The sequence below is a fragment of the Protopterus annectens genome, chromosome 3.part1, assembly GCF_019279795.1.
Source record: "Protopterus annectens isolate FY-2018-M chromosome 3.part1, PAN1.0, whole genome shotgun sequence".
Lineage (NCBI taxonomy): Eukaryota > Metazoa > Chordata > Ceratodontiformes > Protopteridae > Protopterus > Protopterus annectens.
This window is the reverse complement of record NC_056732.1, coordinates 1,822,903,073-1,822,924,555: the sequence shown is the minus strand read 5'-3', so window position 1 is coordinate 1,822,924,555 and position 21,483 is coordinate 1,822,903,073. Positions and strand designations below refer to the sequence as shown.

General features: G+C 43.1%; 1 protein-coding gene across 1 annotated transcript in view; it reads left to right on the top strand.

Moving 5' to 3' along the window:
- LOC122797888 (zinc finger protein 271-like) overlaps positions 1–21,483 on the top strand; it is a 181,818-nt gene that overhangs the window by 84,332 nt on the left and 76,003 nt on the right. The window contains exon 4 of the mRNA XM_044066406.1: positions 19,055–19,117. Within this exon, the coding sequence (XP_043922341.1) occupies positions 19,055–19,117 (63 nt within the window). The remainder of the gene's footprint in view (positions 1–19,054; positions 19,118–21,483) is intronic.

Below are 21,483 nucleotides of genomic sequence, written 5' to 3'. Positions count from 1 at the left end.
ACCCCATTGCTTACTATTCATCACAACTAGACCCAGTGGCACGGTCCTTACCTCACTGTGTACAAGCAGTAGTTGCAGCTGCAATGGCAGTACAGGCTTCGGCCTCAGTAGTTTTATTCCACCCTCTCACTTTGAGAGTGCCTCATGCAGTCGCAATTATTTTACTGCAAGAGAAGGTAGCATATCTTTCCCCTGCTAGGCATCTTTCCTGTATGACTATATTGTTGAGCCAACCTCATATGACAATTGAACGATGCACGACTTTGAACCCTTCTACCTTGCTCCCAACCCCTGCAGATGGCACACCACACTGCTGTCTGCAGGTGATTGAGCAAAAGACACTGCCTAGAAAAGATCTCACGGATGTCCCCTCGAATGATGCCGAGGTGACATACTACGTGGATGGCTCGTGCAAAAGGGGTCCTGCAGGACAGAACCTAGTAGGATATGCAGTAGTTTCTGACACTGAGATTATAGAAGCGAAACTTTACGACACAAATTATCTGCACAGGCAGCAGAATTGATTGCCTTGACACGGGCATGTACCTTAGCAAAGGGTAAATGTGTGAACATTTTTACTGACAGCCAGTACGCTTTTTCTACTGTACATGTTTTTGCACAACAGTGGAAAAACCGAGGAATGATAACATCTACTGGCAAACCTATTAATCATGCACAGTTTATTTTAGATCTTTTAGAATCTATTCAGTTACCTCAGAAAGTAGCTATTTGTAAATGCACAGCTCATACCAAGCAACAGGATAGGATTTCAAAAGGTAATGCGAGAGCTGATACAGCTGCAAAGCAGGCAGCTTCAGAAGTATTTCTTTTGAATGAGGAACTACAACCCTCTGAGATATTAGACTTAGAAATGTTAAAGACAATGCAGACACTCACTACGCAAGTTGAGAAACAAAGATGGGTAAAACGAGGAGCAATTCTCGAAAAGGGGCTGTACATCTCTAAAGAAGGGAAACTGATATTACCATCTAATTTGTTTAGATATGCAGCTTTGTTGAGCCATGGGCAATGCCATGTCTCAACAGGGGGGATGGTACAGCTGGTAAACCGAGTGTTCACAACATATGGATTCACCAACTATTCTAAAAAAATGTTGTTTGATGTGCCACATTTGTAACAAACATCATGCACAAGGGGCGTTAAAGCCCAAGCAAGGGAGTTTCCCCACACCACCATATCCATTTCACACTATCTGTATGGATTTCATAGAACTGAACAAATGTGAAAATAAAGGTATTGTCTTGTCATTGTAGATATGTTTTCCAGATGGGTGGAAGCATTTCCGACCAAAAATCTAGACACGGCTACAGTAGCGTAAATCCTTGTTAAAGAAATCATCCCTAGATTCGGCATTCCGGAAAGGATCTACAGTGACAACGGTACACACTTTGTAAACCAAACCATACAACAGTTAAGTAAACATTTTGGTATTTCTTTAAAGAATCATTGTGCATACCATCCGCAATCTGCAGGGCTAGTTGAGAGGCATAATGGGATTTTAAAGAATAAACTAAGGAAATTAATAGCAGAAACAGAAAAAAATTGGGTGTACTGTCTGCCCCTGGCACTGTTGAGCATGAGAACTGTTCCGAATGCAAAAAGATTGACTCCTTTTGAAAAGCTATTTGGAAGAGCTTATTATACACCTCAGTGGAAACCTCTCATGCCCGCAGACCAGGAAGCCGACTGTACATTAGCAGAGTATATGAGAAATTTGTTGAATTCTAAACATCTGTTGCAGTCAAATTCTGTTTCAGATAAAGAACAAACCGAGACATCTGAAGTGGCAGTGGCCCCTGGGGAGTGGATCTGGGTGAAAACACTCAAAAAGAGAAACTGGACGACACCAAAGTGGGAAGGTCCATATCAGGTGCTCCTGTCGACACCTACTGCAGTCAAAATCACAGAGCGGGCCTTGTGGATCCACCTGATGCACTGCAAACTAGTTAAGAACTATGAACTGGACAAAAATCGTGTCACATGTCAATAGCAAAAATGATAGAATCCAGAAAAATCCAAATAAAACTACTCGGAAGAGTTGGAAAAAACAGGAATGCAGAACAACCATTTCCTCAGAAGTATTGCATAATCATCCTGTTAACTGTACTAGTGACAATAATCTTTTTGTTGTGGCCATTCCTTTTCCCAGCCACACAAACTGAACTGAATAAACGTGAAGCGTTGCTCATAGACTGGCATCCAAACTTCAACACTTACCAGGCCATCAAATATGTGTATGCTGAGACTTTCAATGTTTCGAATTACTGGATTTGCACAGCTTTGCCGACAGCATACAGGGGGTTATTAATGACTTCAGTCCCCCTAGGAGTCAACGAGACCTGGGAAAACTTGATTTATGATACATCAACTGTTACATCACAAGATAAAATACCATTGCACTTGTCTGTTCCACAAAAAGGGACTGTGTGTTTTTATAAAAATGATACTGTTCAGGTGGGTTAGAGCAATTGCAATGTGACTGTTCCTTATAGATGCTACACTAAAGCTAATAATGCAGGTTCTTATTGTAATACAAACTATGATTCATTTTTTGAATTGATGCACAAAACAATTGATGAAATAAAACATGATTCTGTTCTTTATAAACAACTGTCTATAATTGATAGAAAAATGTTTCATGCAGGACAAGTGTATATTCATAGTAAAGTTACTACTAAAGTAGAGGATTGTTATTTTGTATGTGGTAGGAAAGCATACAAGTGGTTACCTGAGAATTGGTCCGGCAGTTGTTTTTTGGGCTACCTGGTTCCGGCCATACGACACACGGCAGTCTTACCTCGAGGAAAAATTCGGAATGTCCGAGAAGTCGTCAAGAAACCCATCAAGAAACCTGTAAATCCAGTGGGGCAAATCGATGCGCGCTGCAAAAACATCATTCTATAGGCGACAAACTGACACACATGGACTTGAGTGACAGTGTTATATCGTGGGCAGGCATATCACCAGCATATGGAGCAGTGAAATCGATCTGGGAGCTGAGAAAACTGTCTAAACTTCTCGAAGTAATGAGAAATGCAACTTTTTCCACTCTAGAATTGGTGACTGATGAACTGAATGCCATGAGAACTGTAGTGCTTCAAAACCGCATGGCTCTCGACTTCACCCTAGCGGTGAGAGGCGGTACTTGAACTTTAATTCAGGAGGAGTGCTGTTCATATATTCCTGACCATAAACACGAGATAGACAATCACCTTGAGGTAATTCAGCAAGTGTCGGACATGACCAAACCAGGACCAAACCCACTGACGGATTTTTTCCAGAAATGGTTTGGGGGATGGGGTACTATCCTAATGAACATCCTGATTGCCATTTGTGTAGGAATGATCCTACTGGGAGTATGTGTTTGCTGTGGCATCCCCTGCATGAAAAGACTGATCAAAGACCTTATAGACATGTCAGTTTCAGAAACCTTATATCAAGGTGCTGTGTTTGAAGAACTGTTATAAAATTGAAAATGCTTTCATAAGTTTAAACTGAATGACTCTCTTAACTGCAAATCCTGAGTAGGAAGAGGTTAGGGGAAGAAAAAATTGTTTATGCTTATTTTGAAAGTAGAATAAAGTATTAAAAGGGGGGAAATGTTAGAAAAATATGTATTAGTGTATGTATGAGTAATATGCTTAGTGCATTTAAGGTTTGAAAAGGGTTAACACATGTATTCTATTTCACACTGCATAAATCTGTACAAACTGCAGAAGCTTTCCAATCTTGTATTGTCATGAAATATGCGCAGTTATAATCTTTGCTTATGCTCTGGAAATTTACAGGGAAGCAGATAATTTCTGCTTGTGTCAGGAAAATAATAAATAGATGTATAACTTGTATTAATGTTATGAGATTTAGACAAGGAGTTCTGCTTATGCTGTGAGAAAATACACAGCTGCAGAAGCTATTGATAATAAGAACAAAGACTGCTTGAAAATATGAACTGCAATCAGCGTTTACTTGTGTCTAAGCTAGAAAAGTACCTTGAAATGTAACACATGTATTAGAACTACACAATAGAAGCTTGTAGCAGGCTAAAGCCCCCAAGGTCAGGTTGTTTTTCTCAAATGTTTTTTATAAATCCAGTCATGTCAGCAGAAAATCTGAGTAACATCTGCTGTAGAACAATACAGAAAGTTGTGTTTAATTATGTAAACTATACAAAGCAATGTTTTGTAGAACAGTATAAGAAGAGCATACTTCCTGTTAGTAGTTGGGCAAAATCCTGTATTTGCATGTTTTTGTCTCCTTGCAGCAAGTAATTAAATGCCATATCTGAACCTTGTGTGAATTGGTCTTTGAAGTTTTTTCCTTTGACAGGCAGTTGGGGAGTTCAAGCCAACTGAGGGTGAGGAGGGAGTGGCAGTGGTGGGAAGGATACTTCTCAACCTGGAAACATCAAAAATCTGAACAAAGCCCATGAAAAATAGGTACAAATCTGTACGCTGATTAACATAAAATGTGCGTACATAATTTTATGTAACCCCACCCACTCCAGTGGAATTGTGGGATACCAACTTTCAAATGCAAACTGAAAAACAGACAACCAAAATATGGCACCAGAGTCCGCCTGCAGCCATTCCAATGTCCCATTACCTGGCTATTTTGCCCCATTTACCATAAACACTAATGTGTGCATACTGCTTTACTTCTACAATGATTATCTGGATTTTATTTTTACATGTTATAGCACAATGCATAATGCATGCTAAACAAAGCAATATGGTCTCACAATGAAAATAGACTTGGCATTAAATCTTCTCTGCCCTTGAAACTCACATTCATTGAAACCCACACTGCATCCAAAGAAATTGCATCCAGCCAGTGGTGAATAAAGATTACCTTTGGACTGTTTTCAAATCATTGGCCCCTTGCACACAAAGCAAGAAACATACATGCATTATTTGATACACCTTCCTGACTTTATTAAATTATATTCCTTCTATAATACAGCACACTTGTTAGACAGAGTGCATTTTAAATTTATTGTTTTAACATTTTTCCAGTAGACATGAACCAATAATGACAAAACTGTCCAATTCAGAACATTTCCATCATAAAAGTCTCCTTCCACACCCACACTATATATATATATATATATATATCTATCTATATATATATATATATATATATATATATATATATATATATATATATATATATATATATATATAGAATGACAGTAGTGTAAGCCATAGGTATCTTGCACAACGTCTCACACTTATTTTCAATTTCAGTTTTTTTTGGAGGGGTGGACAAAAGGCCAGAAACCAAGGACACATTTTAAACATTGCTTGTATAATTTTGGAAAGTTGCTAGAATAAAATGTTGCATTACCACCATGCATTTCACTGCCCAGTCTTGATCCCAGGATCCTGTGCACTAGAGTCAGAGCAACATACCACTATGCCAAATTGGCAATTTCCTGAAAGATAGGAAGACTGAAACTTAAATGGCTATCATTTAGTGAATTCAGTTCTCACTTCTCCCCATAGCTCTCAACCTCTTAGCACAAAAAAACTGGAAAAAGCCAATAATGGGGGAATACAGAATTCAGTTCTCACTTCTCACCATTGCACTCAACGTCTTATTACAAAAATCCTGGACAAAGCCAATAATGGGGGAATACAGCCCCAAAATAATGACAAATTTCAAATACTGATCTTATAGACTTAGAAAATTGCTAGAATAAAAGGTTTTGTGTTACCATTTATTTTCTGAAGAATATGAAGTCTGAATTCAAATGCCTGTCATTAATTAGTGAATTCACTCTTTCAGTGATTTGCCACAATCCTGAAAATCAATACTGATCTTATAAACTTAGAAAATTGCTAGAGTAAAAGGTTTTGTGTTACCATTTATTTTCTGAAGAATATGAAGTCTGAAATTCAAATGTCTGTCATTATTTAGTGAATTCAATCCTTCAGTGATTTGCCACAAAAATCCTGAAAACCACAGATTTTATGAGGAACAGATCAAAAATATGAAACATAAATTCACAAGTGGTGGTGGCTAGGGACTTTAGGCCCTTTTTACTTTGTACCCAAGGTACAGGGTTTGAGCCTCAGTACCTCTAGCCACCAGGTATATTAAATTGGTACATTTTCACACAGAGACATACACACACACAACACAAACATAGCAAAACAGTTGTTCAAAGTGTTACAACTGATTGTTCTAGCCTCAGAAACATTAAACCATTATTTTACTCAATACGATCATGCCACTATGAAGTTTCTGTGTTGAATAATCATATCAGTAACTGTATGAAGTGTTTTTGTTGTTTTATAGCTGTTAAAATAGCAATTAGTTTGACTGCTCTTTTGAATGCTGTCAACTGAAAAAGTAAAAAAGGAGGCAGTTTTACTATTGTCATACAACACTATAATAAAACCCATTTTGTCTGTGCAAGTCTGTGTGTGTTGCTTCTCTGCTGTTATAAAGGGACTCCAACCTACATTCACTGACACCCTCAGCTCTAACTGTACTTATGAAATTGCAGAGTTATAAAGAAGCTCTTGGAAGATTTGTTATTGTCTATAGTTCATTTACATTACACTGTTAGTCACTGTAGTAGTTTATCTCTTGTATTCTGATGTATTGTTTGGGTATTTCTGAACAGTGTTTATTATCATATAATAACACTATTCTAATTTTCCACAGGATAAACTGCAATTGCAGTCAGGCAGCAAAATGTTACCATAGCTATATACAATGATTAGCTGGCATTTTCACTTGACAAGCAATGCAAAAATAAAACATTTTGTTTATGTGATTCTGCATGAGTATCTGCATTTGTATACATGTTTGCTACCTCTCCATTGTTGAAGGTGATCAATTATTTAAAAAAATATGTATAAGATTATTACTTAAAAAAAGCAAAATAGCTATCTGCCTATCAACAGATAGATGTACACACACACACAGACATACACACACACACACACACACACACACACACACACACACACACACACACACACACACACACACACACACCAGTCCTTTCTGTTCACCCATCCCAAGATCCTGCTCGCAAGTGCAGCCAGAATACATACAGCAGTCTTTTCCACAACTGCAGACAAAATAAATAAAAACATGTTTCCTACTTCTCGAGTTGAGTGTAGCCAGAATCCTTCCTGTTCACCCTGCTCACAGCACCCAGGACTTCCTGCTTGCAAGTACAGCCAGATCACCCTGCTCACAGCACCCAGGACTTCCCGCTTGCAAGTACAGCCAGAAGAAGACGAAAAATGTTTCCCGCTCGCAGATCATTTGAACAGTAACAGCCAAAGCCAGCCGGAAATGAATACACACATCCATTATAGTGAGCCAGCCAGAATGTGAGCACGTAAGCCCTTGAGCTGAATTCCGACAGGCTGGTAGCCCTGACAGAGCTGACGTCATCGCCCACATGATGATGTCAGCTCAAAAAGTAAAAAAATAAATTAATTAATTAAAAAAACAAAAAAGCTGGGAAAAAGTCGGAAATGAAGGGTTGCACCCCATTATTTTGACCCAAAACTAAGTATAAATTGAGTAATTTGGTACAATTGGGAGGTATGGTGGGAAGAGCTTTTTGAATTTGCTGCAAATTTGCTGATTTTGTGGTAGCAGGATTCAAGTTTGGTTTGTAAGCCGATATGTAGATTTGTGAACAGAGGGGCACAATACATCAAGGAGGGGAGCAAGAAAGTAGATGCTAGGGTTTGATGGGTAGACAGGCTGAGGTAGTGGTTTTGTCTGTAGAGAAGACCTATCTTTTGGTGGGTTTTTTTGATAGCGGAGTGGATGTGGCTGTCAAATTTTAGTTCTTCATCAATGATGATGCCAAGAAGTTTAGTGGTGGGGACAATTTCGAGGGGGGTGTTGTTCTGGCTTTGTATGGTGAATGAGGTTTTATCAATAATGGAGTTTTTGCTGGGGGAGAAGATCATTAGTTTGGTGTGAATGTCCAGAAAAAATAATCAGTGATCTGAAGTTGGAAAGATGCTACAGCCAGGGAGTAGGTATACAGCTTAGAACATTCTTTTTGTAAAAAATTGTAAATTTATTTTATTTTACATTTGTTAACCGGGAATGTCGACTGGATACATATCCATTTTCAGCAGAGGCCCGGGGAGAAAAGCTCCAAGTAACAGATAAACATTTAAAATGCAGGTTACAGTGATATTTAGCAATTTAACAAAAATCAAAAGACAAAAACAAAATAGGTTACATATTTAAGAAAAAAGTTCAAAGTAAGGTAACATTTAGATATGAGAAAGACAACAACAAAGAGGGAGATGGAAAGAAATATAAAGGGAAAAATAAACATATAAGAGTAGTGTGGGTATAGGAAAAGGATGATCATTAGGAAGAAAGGAAGAATGAAATAAGAGAAGGGTAGGTTAGGTAGAAAGCAGCAGAGGCTGAAAAGGAGGTTTTAGTCCTGATAATGGAAGCTAGAGAGATATAAAGGGATACAAGAATTTAATTGAAGGAGGGTAAGCAGAGAATAAAGGGGAATTACATTTGAGAGCTAAGATGGATTAATAGATTCTCTGAGTCATAACTCAGTCTGACTATTGTGTGGGTTAGTCAGGGTTTAGACATGGGCATAGCTCCAGTCATTGTGCATGTGTGTCTTTAGAGGTATTTTGAAATGAGGCAAGGAGCAATTGGTGGTTAGTTCAGCAGGAAGAAGGTTCCATTGTCTTCCAGCAGAGTTGGAGAATAATGAATCTCCGGCTGAGTTGCTGGCTTTGGTCGTTTGTACTAGCATTCTGTTGGATGAGCGGAGGGATGTTAGGTTGCTATAGGGGGTAATAATATTAGTCAGAATAGGGGTACTGGTAGGTTGGTAGAGGATTTTATGAATGACTATAAGTTGGTTATAGTATATTTGGTTGGGTAGTTCTAGCCAGCCTAATTTGTGAAGATTATGACACTGGTGGGTTCTATAGGCTGAGCCTGTGGTGAATCTTGCTATTTTGTTGTAGCAGCTAGTGATTTTGTTGAGATTTGATTTGGATAGATTAGTGAGGATGGGTGAGGTATAGAGAAGGGATGACAGACGATGTGTGCGAGCTATGGCGGTTCTGGGAGTTGGGGTTAGAAATTTCTTACTCCTATACATGGAGCCTAGTTTTTTGCTTACTGTTTTAATGGTTTTGTCTATATGGGCATTGTAGTTTAGATTGTTATCAATGATTATACCTATCAGTTTAATGCTTGACTCTGGAGAAATTATGGTGCCATTATGAGAAGAGAATGAAAATATTGGTGGTGTTAGCTTACTGGTGGGGGAGAAAAGTAGAAGTTTGGTTTTGTTTGGGTTCAATAAGAGCTGACGATTATTAAGCCAGTTTTCTACTTTGTTGAAGGTGGTTTGGGATAGGGATTGTAATTTTGTGGGAGTTGCAGCAGTGCAAATTAGCGTACAGTCATCTGCGTATTGTATAGAAGTAGCGTGAGGGATAACTTTGGGCAAATCATTGATGAAAATAGAGAAAAGGAGGGGACCCAGAATAGAACCTTGGGGTACTCCTAGGGTGACAGGTAAAAGGGGAGATAGATGCTCTTTCCACAGGACTGCTTGTTGTCTACCATGCAGGTAAGAGTGGAACCAGTTGATTTCTGGGTTTTCTATGGACAGAGATTTGAGAGAGTCTAAGAGTAGGTTGTGGTTTACCATATCGAATGCTTTTGACAAATCAAGGAAGAGGGCAGAGGAAAGCAGGTTTTGATTGTGGTTGTGATTTATTGTGTGGGAGAAGGAGAGAAGGGCAGTGGTAGTACTGTGGGCTGGTCTGAAACCATGCTGGGATGAGGCTAGGAGATTATTGTGGGTGAGGTGGTTTAAAAGTTGCTTTTGTATGCATTTCTCCATTATTTTGGCTAGTGGAGATAGTATGGCGATAGGTCTGTAATTAGAAAGTTCAGTGGAGTTTCCACCTTTATGAAGTGGAATAATATGAGCGATTTTCCAAATGGGGGGAATGTAGGATTCCTGGATAGATCAATTGATTAAGATGGAGACAGGATAAGCTATTACATTAGCAGCCATTTGTAGAAACTCTGCGGGAAGTAGGTCTGCTGCCAGGGGGGTAGGTTTAATTTCTTTAGTAAGGATTTGATATAGTCTGTAGGGATTCACTCATATTTTAAGAGGGGGGTTTACCTGATTAGGTGTGATTGTAGAAGAGGAGGAAGGAGAAAGATTATTAGCGAGGGATCTGACAATGTCGGTGAAGAAAGTGTTGAAGCTATTTGCTACAGATTCAGGGGGTAGGTGTAAGGTAGTTGAGGGGGAGGGGGTAGAAGATTTACCTGGGTGTAGTAGTTTATTCAAACCTGGCCAAAGTTTTTGAGGTTGATTTTGGTGCTTTTGCTGTAAGTTGAAATAGTAGCTTTGCTTGTCTAGCAGAATGGATCTTTTTGCTTCATTTCTTAATTGCTTGAATAATATGTGGGCTTGAGGGGATTTGGTGGTTCTCCATGAGGTCCATGCTGTATTTCTGGCTGTAAGTTTTTATCTAGTAGTATTGGTTAGCCATGGAGATATTTTGTTTTTGGTTCTGATTCTATGTGTGGGAACATAATTGCCTAGGATGGCCAGGAACCTGGTGTTGAAATTTGAGACTGCTTGGTCAAGGGGGAGTAGTTTAAGATTGGCCCATCTGCATGAGCTTAAATCAGATATGAAACTATTTAGGTTAAAGTTCTTTGCATACCTAAGAGTTTTAAAGGTGGTTTGGTGGGGAAAGTCATCTCTTTTTCTCATTATATAGGTTATCAGGTGATTGCTCATGACTTCAGGTTGCGTGCCTGATTTGTATAACTGAGGTTTGTTGTTTATTAAAATCCAGTCTAAGATGCTTTCCTTATTGCTAGGTAGGGGTAGTAATTGTTTGGGAGAAACCATGTAAGTTAATGTGGGCAGTTAGGAAGTTAGCTGAACAGGTTGTCCAGTCAATGTTGAAGTCCCCAAGAATGAGTGTTTCTTGGGGGTGGGTGGAGGATAACCAATGGAGGGTACTTTCTAAGAAGTCTATGTTATTGACTGGGGGAATATAACTACACACTATGTTAATAGATTTGTTATTGTTAAGTTGGATTCTTGAGAGGATAGTTTCGGTATTGGTGGTAACTAGGTCTTGTGGGATGCTAATTGTGGATAATTCGAGGGTGGATTTGTATAGAATGGCAACTCCCCCTCCTTTTCTGCCTTTTCAATCCATTCTAGTAATATTGTAGCCGGGGGAAGTATTTCATTGTCAGGGATGGTGGGTCTGAGCCAGGTTTCATTAAGGCAGAAAACATCAGGGGAGTGGATATCTAGGAGAGCATGCAGCTCTTGGAGTTTATTTTTTATGCTTCTGATATTTAGGTGACAGACTAGAAATGCTTTGGGGCCATTATGTGAATTTCTTATGTTGGTAGGAGTTTTTCTTTTGGTGTAAGTGGTAGCTGGTGAGTTTGGGCCTGTGTTAGGATGGATGTCCCCGTCACCTATGAGGTTAGGTAATAAATTCCTTATGAGTTTGGTGAACTTTAGTAGGAGTTGGTAATAGCTTTTAGTCCTTGGGTTTAAGTAAGTAGTTTGTATAGGATGGAGAGGTTTTGGAGTAGCGCAGTAAGTGAGGAGGTGGGGTAGTATTACAGGAGGGGTGTGTGTTTGGGTATATATGGTAGTGACTGATGTTGGAAGTTGACAGGCAGGTAGTGGAATTCGTAGGTGGTAAGCATATAAAGTATCAAAATTGGGGGTATGAGGTAGTACAATGGTTTAAGTTTTGGAGTTGTTGAGATGCTATGTATAGACATAGTGGCTAGTGTGCTAGATAGGTTAAGAGAATAAACATGTGGTGATGTAGTAGATTGAGTGAAAGAGAATAGGAAAATGGGGATGGGTGATATGAAGGATAGGTTGTGATAGGTTGAAAGTGGTTAGTGGGATTGACCAATTAGTGGGGGGGGGGTTGGTAAGTACAAGTGTAGGAGTAGTGGGGGCGTGTGGGAATTGGGGGCAGGGTAGGGGAGCGGAGTGAGCCCGCAGGGTGAATGGAGCGGGTAGAGCTAGAGAAGGACCAAGTGCAGGGAAAACAATCAGTGGAGTGCAGATTGTTAGGGTAAGTTAAAAGGAGATAGTGAAATGTGGAGTTGCAAAAGCTGGAAGAAGTGGGGTTCGGCGGGTCTGTCAGATAGTTAGAAATAGTATAAAGGGTGTTTGGTAGAATTTAGTACAATGGAGGTGGAGTAAGCAAGGGGAAAAAACCTGGAAGGTGGGGTGTCACCTAGTGGGCAAGGGATGAACTGCAAGCAAGGCTAGTCCAGAGCATGCAGCATTAAAGGGGATATGGTAGGTTTACACAGGAGAAGTTAAGGAGGCTGTAAGAGTGGATACTCTGTTTGTAGGGAGGGGGAAGGGTTTGGCTGCTGGCTGTCCTGGCTATGGAGTTAACAGAAAGCACCTGGTGTGTATGTAACAATTTTAAATGTAGGTAACAGTCAGTATAAGACGTACTTTCTTGAGTTCTTTAGGGGAAAGATGACCAAAGAGGTTTGTCTCTCTTTTCCTTAGCTTGGGGAGGAGGCAGCAATCCTGGACAGGGTAAATAACCCAAGACCTAGTGCAGGTCAGGCGGTTGTTGAGCTGGGTGCACAAAGGGAGAAGAAAATGTGTTGAAGTAGGCAGTAGGACTAACACAGACTATAAGCAAATTATTTAGTAAAAGACAGTACATTTGAAAACACATTAGCCAAGAAATGCTAAAAAAAAAGTCATTATCCAAAATATGTTGTTTTAAATGAACACAGGCATAGGCAAGGTAGAAGCAGTTAATAAAGAGACTTTAAGTACTTTAAGTTCTAAATATCAGCTTATCAAAATAACTCTTAAGTCCGCTAACATTCAGCTTAATCACCAACTGTAATAAACCGCTAAAACTAAAGCCGTTGGAGAAATACACTAAGCTCCCAATAAAATCTAGCAGTCAGCTTAGAAATAACACTATCATCTGCTAAATTAGTAGAAAATGTTCATTAAGTGACCATTCGTCGCATGTAGCGGGTTACAGAACACCGGAATTGAGAGAGGCAGTTTTGAGTCTTAATATGCGTTTTTAACTGAAAACATAGTGCATACTCAATTAATAAACACTGCTGGAGCTTTGCTTGCTTAGGAAGTAACCCCTGTGAGTCAATAACTGCAAAGGTCAGTAAAATGTGAGTGCAGATACACAACAAAAGTCAGGATTCTAGCCCATTGAGCAACAGGAGGTAAAACACTCCGTATTATCGCACTTACACATAGACCGGGCTCCAGGTAAACATATTAGATTATCAGAGAAAAAAATGAGAATGAGGTGGAAAAGTCCACAGATTCTCTAGTGTAGGGGCAGAGAGAATTATAAATAAAATGTGTAATTAATGAGGCTGGTTAGAGTTTCTATTGCAGGTCTTTTTATTAAACTTTACAATTATTATCAATGGGTGTATGCTGCCACCTCGTGGTGAAAGGAAGGTGGTACACTGAAAGTAGAAGGTTTGTCGAGACTAGAATGTAAATTTATAAGTTTAAATAAAAGTGGTTAGGGGAGTAGTTTGTAAACCTGGAAAGGGGGAATAAATGGCAACTGACTGCGGTAGGCTGCTATCGCGCTCACCGAAGTAGAGTGTTGCTCAAGTGTATAAATTTGCTACAAAAGTATTTATTCAGCTACATACGCTGAGGTTTCTTTGTAGGAGGGAAACTACAACCCTTGATTAGGTAGTGTTGATTTGAGCCTGGGGAGCAGGCTATCCAAGGACGTCTTCACAATTAAAGGGAGATATTCCTGTTTGGTAATCGAGTACAGGAAGCACCCGAGGGAGCAAACTGAAAAAGAGAGAAGAGAAAACAAATGTTCAGTAATTAAGGGGCACGGATGGGGAATTAGGTAGAAGGACAGGGCAGAAAGAGGAGAGAGTAGGTCAGGAAAGGTAGTGCTAGAGTGTACTGTAGGAAGAGGAGGAGAGAGAAAAAGAAAGAAAATGAGTGTGGGTAGCGGGAGAGGAATGTGAAGCAGCGAGGTAGAGGAGATGGAGGCAGACTAGCAGTGCATATAGGAAGTTTCACAATTAAAGCATAACCCATCGTAAGTCCGAGGATAACAACAAATCTGAAGTAGGAACTTCATTTGTCAGCAACCTTTGGGATACGGATCTGATCTCGGATCCGAGCCGGCAACTTTTACCACAGCATAGATCCGAGCTCCTAGCTCCTCCCTTTACCCATAATCTCCTGCCAACCCTAACTGACCTCAGATCTAGTTTGCCGTGCTTCAAGCCTACAAGCTGGATTTTGAGCTCCTGGTAGTTCAGGGAATTTGTGAGAAAAAAACTTGATTTTTTTTGTACCTTCTCTTGTGTGGGTGTGTAAGATTGTTTAGGTTCCCTCTTATATATCTTTTTGTAAATTTTTTTTCCTCCCTACCCTCACTGGTTCATAGTGTGTGTTTGTGGTGTGTGTAGGGGCCTAGTGAGTGTGTTTTTCTGTTCAACATGTCGGAGGACCCTAAAGCCATCTTTTCAAAATGCACCGAGTGTGGCCATAAGCTTTCACTGGCGGATGGCCACACCGGTATTAGTGCCTTGGGGTTGAACACCTCTCTTCGGGATGCACGATTTGTGCAGTGTTCAACCCCAGGGCACTTAAGGACTGGAGGTCGAAGCTGATCCTGTTGGGCCTTTTGCCCCCGGACTCGGCTCCGGCCTCCGGTTCTTCGGTGGCCGCTATCCAGCCCTCGGTGGTAGCCACCCCTGCCTCCCTCCCTCCGGTCGGGACTCAACCTCCCGTTTTGGCTCCAGAGGAGAGGGAGGCCAGAAAAACTAAAAGGAAGGAGAAGCACCATAAGTGGCGGGCCGAGGATTCTTCCTCGGCCCCGCCCGCCAAGCGGGCTTCTCCATCCAGGGTTTCTGGATCGCCTCCTCCTCGGCTCCTGTCCCCTTGTTTTTCACCGGGACCTGGAAAGGAGACGACCTGGTCCCCGTCGAGGTCATCGAGGCATCACTCTAGGTCTGCCTCGGTGGCCTCGTCGAGGTCCACCTTCAGTATGTCAGATGCAGACATGGACCGGTTGATGAAGAGGTTCATCCAGGCCCAGCTGCAGATGGGAGTGCTCTTGCCTCCCCCACCTCCGGGGGGGAGCTCGACCCCATTTTTTGCTCCAATTGCTCTTTCTCTGTCCCGCTTCCCGGGTTCGGAGCATTCGGAGCCGAGCCGCGTCGGATCCGGGGGTGTGTCGGATCCGACAGTACTAGTTACTTCGGCTCCGACTGGTCCCTCGAGTTTGTCGGATCCGACCTCTCTGAGCCATGGGTGGAGCTTCAGATCCGAGGGACTTTGTGTGACTTCAGCTCCATCCCGGCCGGAGCACATGGGTCCTTCGGATCCGAGGGTCTCGGCCCCGGATCCGGTCCCCGCTTCGGATCCGAGTGGGAGCCGACTCTCAGAGCCTATCGAGAGTAGCTCCCCCTTGGCTTTCACGGTGGTGGCGAGGGCACTGTTGAGTGCATCCGGACCTCTGGTCCTGGCTTCGGCTCCTCCCTGCACTCCCTCTCAGCTGGTCCGGGCTCCCATCACCCGGCCTTCGGGACAGCCTACTTCAGCGTCTCTAGGTGTTCCTTTGGAACGTGAATTTGCTGGTGAGTCTTCCTCGGACAGCCCCCCCCGAGGAGGTCCCTCACAAAGCCAAGTGTAAGAGGAGGCACATGGACTCCCCTGAGTCCCTTACCAAAGATACAGACTTAGATGAAGGGGAAGGCTCCCCAAGGTCACCCCCCCGAGGATGTCTCCTTTGGAGACATCATGGAAATGCTCAGGATTAGGGGAGGGTGGTCTGCCCCCAAGGCTTCCTCTGATGAGTCCGTATTCCTAGAGGTGTTCGAAGCAGGGCCATCTACCTCTTGGGTGTCCCCTCCCCCCGACCCCCGGTGGACCTTATTTCCACCAGGGCTTGGAAGGAGCCGGACACTGTAGAGCCAGTCCCCAAGCACCCGGATAGGATCCTGAGTCCCCCTGCTAAAAGAACCCACTGGAGCAGAGGCCCCCCCCATGGATGCCATGTTGGTGGCGGCGGCCACCAAGAGAGAGAGCTGGCTCAGGAGAGCTCTGCGGTCCACCCACCGAGTAAGGACTCTCGAGCGATGGACTGCCTGGGGAAGCAGTTCTCTAGTTCAGCAACCTTCTCCATGAGGGCACTGAACTATATGGCACACGTCATCCGGATGCAGCGGGATCTAATAAAAGAATACGCTGCATCCCCCCGAGAGTCCATGTCGGAAGGAGACAAGCATCTGTACTCCTCCCGAATGTCTACTCTACGTTCAGTTTCCAACACCTCTATGCGGCTCTTGTCACACGCCACTGAAGGAGCCGCTAGAGCTGGCAGAGCCGGCCTGGTAATCAGGCGTCAGGCCTGGCTCCGACACTGTGACTTCTCAGAACCCTTTAAGGCGTCATTCGCGAATGCCCCCTTTGATGGTTCTGCACTGTTTGGCAAAACCGTTCGGGACACTTTAGTCCAGAGCGAGAAAGACGGGAAGACGTTGTCTGCCATCGGAGTCCGCTTCTCTGCTCCCCAGAGGTCCTTTTCTAAGAGCCAAAAGGGTCAGAAGAAGATGTAGTTCTGAAAATCGCATCAGTCCCAGTCTGCTCCGGACAACCAGTCCTCTCGTGGCAGAGGAGGACAGGGAGGACGCCGCCCAAGAGGCAGAGGGGGTCCCAGAAACTTTGGGTCCAAAGAACCCTTCTCTGAGAGGCCCACGCAGAACCTCTGAGGGGTTGCCCGGCTGCTCCACTCTGGAGGCAGTCGGGAGGCATCTTTCAAAGCACCTAGCAATGTGGGAGTCCATAACAACAGATCACTGGGTGCTTCGCATCATATCCAGAGGTTACCAAATTCCTTTTATTGTAACAACCAAAAGCCTCCCGACGTACCACCCAATCAAGGGAGGCAGCTGCTACAGAAATTCAGCAGCTTTTGCAAAAAAGAGCCATCCAACCCGTCCCCCCAGATCAGTTCGGATCGGGGTTTTACTCCAGGTTCTTTATGGTGCAAAAAAAGATGGGGGACTTGAGATCCATTCTCGATCTCTCTCTCCTGAACCTGGCAGTACCCAAAGAAAAGTTCCGAATGGTCACCTTACAATCTATTCTCCCCCTATTACGGGAGAATGATTGGATGTGCTCGATAGACCTCAAGGATGCGTACTACCACATCCTAGTGGACAGACGCTCCAGGAGGTTCCTCCGCTTCCGGCTGGGAGCCAGTCACTTTCAGTTCAGGGCCCTTCCCTTCAGTCTCACCTCAGCCCCCAGGGTGTTCACCAAAGTCTTGGGGGTCATAGCGGCCCACCTGAGGCTTCAGGGAATTCAGGTCTTTCCGTACCTGGACGACTGGCTCCTCATTGCCCCAACAAGGCATCTGCTCTGTTCAGGCAGGGATTATTTCCTCAACCTTGCTCCACGTCTAGGGTTGACTATCAACATGACCAAATCCTCTCTAGTCCCTACACAGGTAATAGATTTCATAGGGGCGAGATTGGATTCCAGGATAATGCTTGCCTTCCTGACTCCTGATCGGCTTCAGAACCTGAGGTTGCATGTCCAGGCCATTCTCATACTTCCTGCTCCACCTGCGGAATTGATCCTGAGGGCTCTAGGGTCCATTGCGGCAGCTATTCCTTTAATGCCCCTAGCCCGCCTAAATATGAGGGTCCTACAGTGGACCCTCCAAGTACAATGGTCCCTGTCTCGCAACCCCCTGTCCCATCCTATTCCCCTAAGCAGGGCTTGCAGAGGGTCGCTCATGTGGTGGCTCCGGTCCCCCAGTCTCCACACGGGACGACCATTCTCGATGCCCTCCCCCGTCACCACAGTGACCACGGACGCCTCTTGCCTGGGGTGGGGGGGGGGCACTATTCAGGCAGAATGGTCCAAGGCACATGGAACGACACAGAGACCTCTTTGCATATCGATGTCCTAGAGATGAGGGCGGTGCTTTTGACGTTGCAGGCACTTCACAGCCTTCTTCCGATTGGGACGATTGCAGTACAAACGGACAACATGTCAGTTGCATGGTACATCAACAAACAGGGGGGAACCAGGTCTTATCCTCTTTGTCGCGAGGCCATGAGAGTGTGGGAATGGGTGATTTCCACCAACCGCTTTATTCTTTATTGCACATTCTGGGACGGTCCAACATCCTAGCAGACAGGCTCAGTCGCTTCTCTCTACGAATGGTCTCTCAATCCTCTAGTAGCGAAACAAATACTTGCCCAATGGGGGCAACCCTGTTGCGATCTTTTTGCCTCTCCTTCAAATACCAAATGCAACAGTTACTTCACTCTAATCCCCCCCCAGGGGGAGTCCCCGAGAGATTCTCTAGTACATGCTTGGCCTCCCGGTCTCCTTTATGCTTACCCTCCTTTGCCCATGATGCTGAAACTCTTACAGAAAGCCAGTCGGCTGGGGAGCAAAATGATCCTCATTGCCCCATTCTGGCCTCGTCAAACATGGTTCCCGTACCTGTGGTTTCACCTAATTCATCCACCATGGATTTTGGATCCACTCCCGGATCTCATTTACTCACCCTCTGGGTCTCCCGGCCCCCAACCTGGTCAACCTCAAGCTGACTGCTTGGTTGCTCCAGTTCCACTCCTGATTAGGACTCCCGGAATCTCCTCACCAGTCAAAGCCATCCTAGTAGCAGCACATAAACCTTCCAACAGAAGAGTCTACCGAAGCAAGTGGAAACGTTTCTCCATCTGGGCAGAGCACCATCACTTGGATCCTTTCACAGCGCCTCTCACGTCGGTTTTGGATTTCTTAACTACCCTTTTTCATCAAGGGGCTAGCTGCTCTACAGTCAAGGTACAACTGGCAGCGATTTCACATTATCACATAGGGCATGAATCAGGCCCTCTAATTACTTCCAAGCTTTGTAAAGCTTTCCTCAAGGGTACTTTCCTTCTCAGACCTCCGGTCAGGGAGGTAGTACCCCCATGGGATTTGTCTTTGGTTCTCCAAGCCTTGACTAGCCCCCCTTTCGAGCTGGCGGCCATGGTTGATCTTAAATATCTCTCTTGGAAGATGGCCTTTTTAGTGGCCATTACTTCAGCTAAAAGGGTCTCTGAACTTCAGGCTCTATGTGTTAAACCGCTGTATTTAACCTTCCATCCAGATAGAGTTTACCTCAGGATCAATCCGTCCTTTCTGCCTAAGGTGTCTTCGGAAGCTAATATTAATCAATCTATTAATCTTCCCGTGTTCTTTCCCCATTACCAGAACAAAGGAGAGTACAAACTGCATTCCTTGGATGTGCACAGACAATTACGTTTTTATATTCATCGAACTGCTGGTCATAGGCAATCTGACCAGTTGTTTGTCTCCTTTGCCAAAACAAGTTTAGGCAAGTCAATTTCTAAAGTTACACTATCACGGTGGATAGCTAGTTGTATCCTCTTAGCGTATCAGAGTTGGGAAGGCCTGCACCTCAGGGAGTCCGAGCTCATTCTACTAGGGCCGCCGCTACTTTGGCGGCTTTTAAATCTAGGGTTCCCTTAGATGATATTTGTTCCGCAGCCACTTGGGCCTCATCTCATACCTTTATTAGCCATTACAAACTGGATGTTGTCTCCAGAGGTAGGGCATCCTTTGGCTCTGCAGTGCTCGAATGTTCTTCCATAAAGGCCACCCAGGATTCAGGTAGCTGGGGACTCTGTCCCAAAGGTTGCTGACAAATAAAGTTCCTACTTCAGATTAAGAAGTTATGTACTCACCATAACGTTCCATCTGAGTAGGTATCTTCATTTGTCTGCAACCATCCCCCCCTCCTTCCCCCTGACCTATAGGATCTGTCTTGGATAAGCCCCTTCCGGGGCACAATAACAATGCTTATATCGGGCAAACTTGATCTGAGGTCAGTTAGGATTGGCAGGGGATTATGAGTAAAGGGAGGAGCTAGGAGCTCGGATCTATGCTGTGGTAAAAGTTGCCGGCTGGGATCCGAGATCGGATCCGTATCCCAAAGGTTGCAGACAGATGAAGATACCTACTCAGATGGAACGTTATGGTGAGTACATAACTTCTTATTCCAAACACAAAGCTGAGATGGTAGAGTTAGATTTCTATACCAAGTACAGACTCAAAAATAACAACGATCGTCTTAGCAGCCCATGAGGTAACACTATAGCAAATCGCTTAGTTAACTATGTAAAACTGAAAAAGAAATTACAGGTGAAATTCTGTGAAATTAACTTATTAACATTCATCTTTGGCAGTATTATGGGTCATTTTGGGCATATAAACAACCATGCAATTAGCAGAATCTAATGTTAGAGCAGCTTCTGGTGAATAATAATACAGATTTCAATGAAAACATTAATAGCATATGACTAAAACAGTAGTCGCTAAAATCTAGAGTTTTGTGCAGCTTGTAGTGGATAATAATGGATAATAATGGACATTGCTAAGCATCAGAAAGTAGTATAAGGCTAAACAACAGCAGTGGCTATGAATCTAGCATTAAATGCAGCTTTTAGAGAAAAGTAAAAACACTTTTATAGATATGGTAAAAAGCAGTTGCAGTCGCTAAAGTAGTATAAGGCTAAACAACAGCTGTCGCTATGAATCTAGCGTTAAATGCAGCTTTTATTAAAAATTAAAGACACTTCAATGCCTATGGTATAAACAGTTGCAGATGCTAAGCAAAGAGGCCATGAGGCCAAGAGCACATGAAATACATTGCAGTACTAAAGCAACGAGTTTTGAGCAAAACTCCAATTCCGGAGGTGAGACAGGAGATTGTTGTATAACTCTTAAACAGCTATGATATAATGGAAGTAGTTACATATTATAAAAAGAGTTTCAAATGTTCAGCGTTGCATTTCTATATTGGTACAATTACCGGGAAGTGAGACAAGCAGCCTAGCCACTAGATTGATGCAGAGGGTAGAGTTTTAAAAATGGCGCCGCTGATAGCACCTCAGTAAAGTAAACTTCAGAGTGGAAATTAGACTTAGGGGGTGGGGATAAGGTAGAGGGGGAGTGGGGCAAGAATAGGAGCAAGGGGGAGGGATATTGAGCCAGGAAGGTGCAAATGTCCAGAAAAAATAATCAGTGAGCTGAAGTTGGAAAGATGCTACAGCCAGGGAGTAGGTATACAGCTTAGAACTTTCTTTTTGTAAAAAATTGTAAAGATATACAAATTAGATTATCAGAGAAAAAAATGACGAGGTGGAAAAGTCCACAGATTCTCTAGTGTAGGGGCAGAGAGAATTATAAATAAAATGTGTAATTAGTGAGGCTGGTTAGAGTTTTTACTGCCAGGTCTTTTTTATTAAACTTTACAATTATTATCAACAGGTGTATGCTGCCACCAAGTGGCTTTTTATTTGTAGCTTTTGGCAGTTTTTCTTTGGCAGGTATTT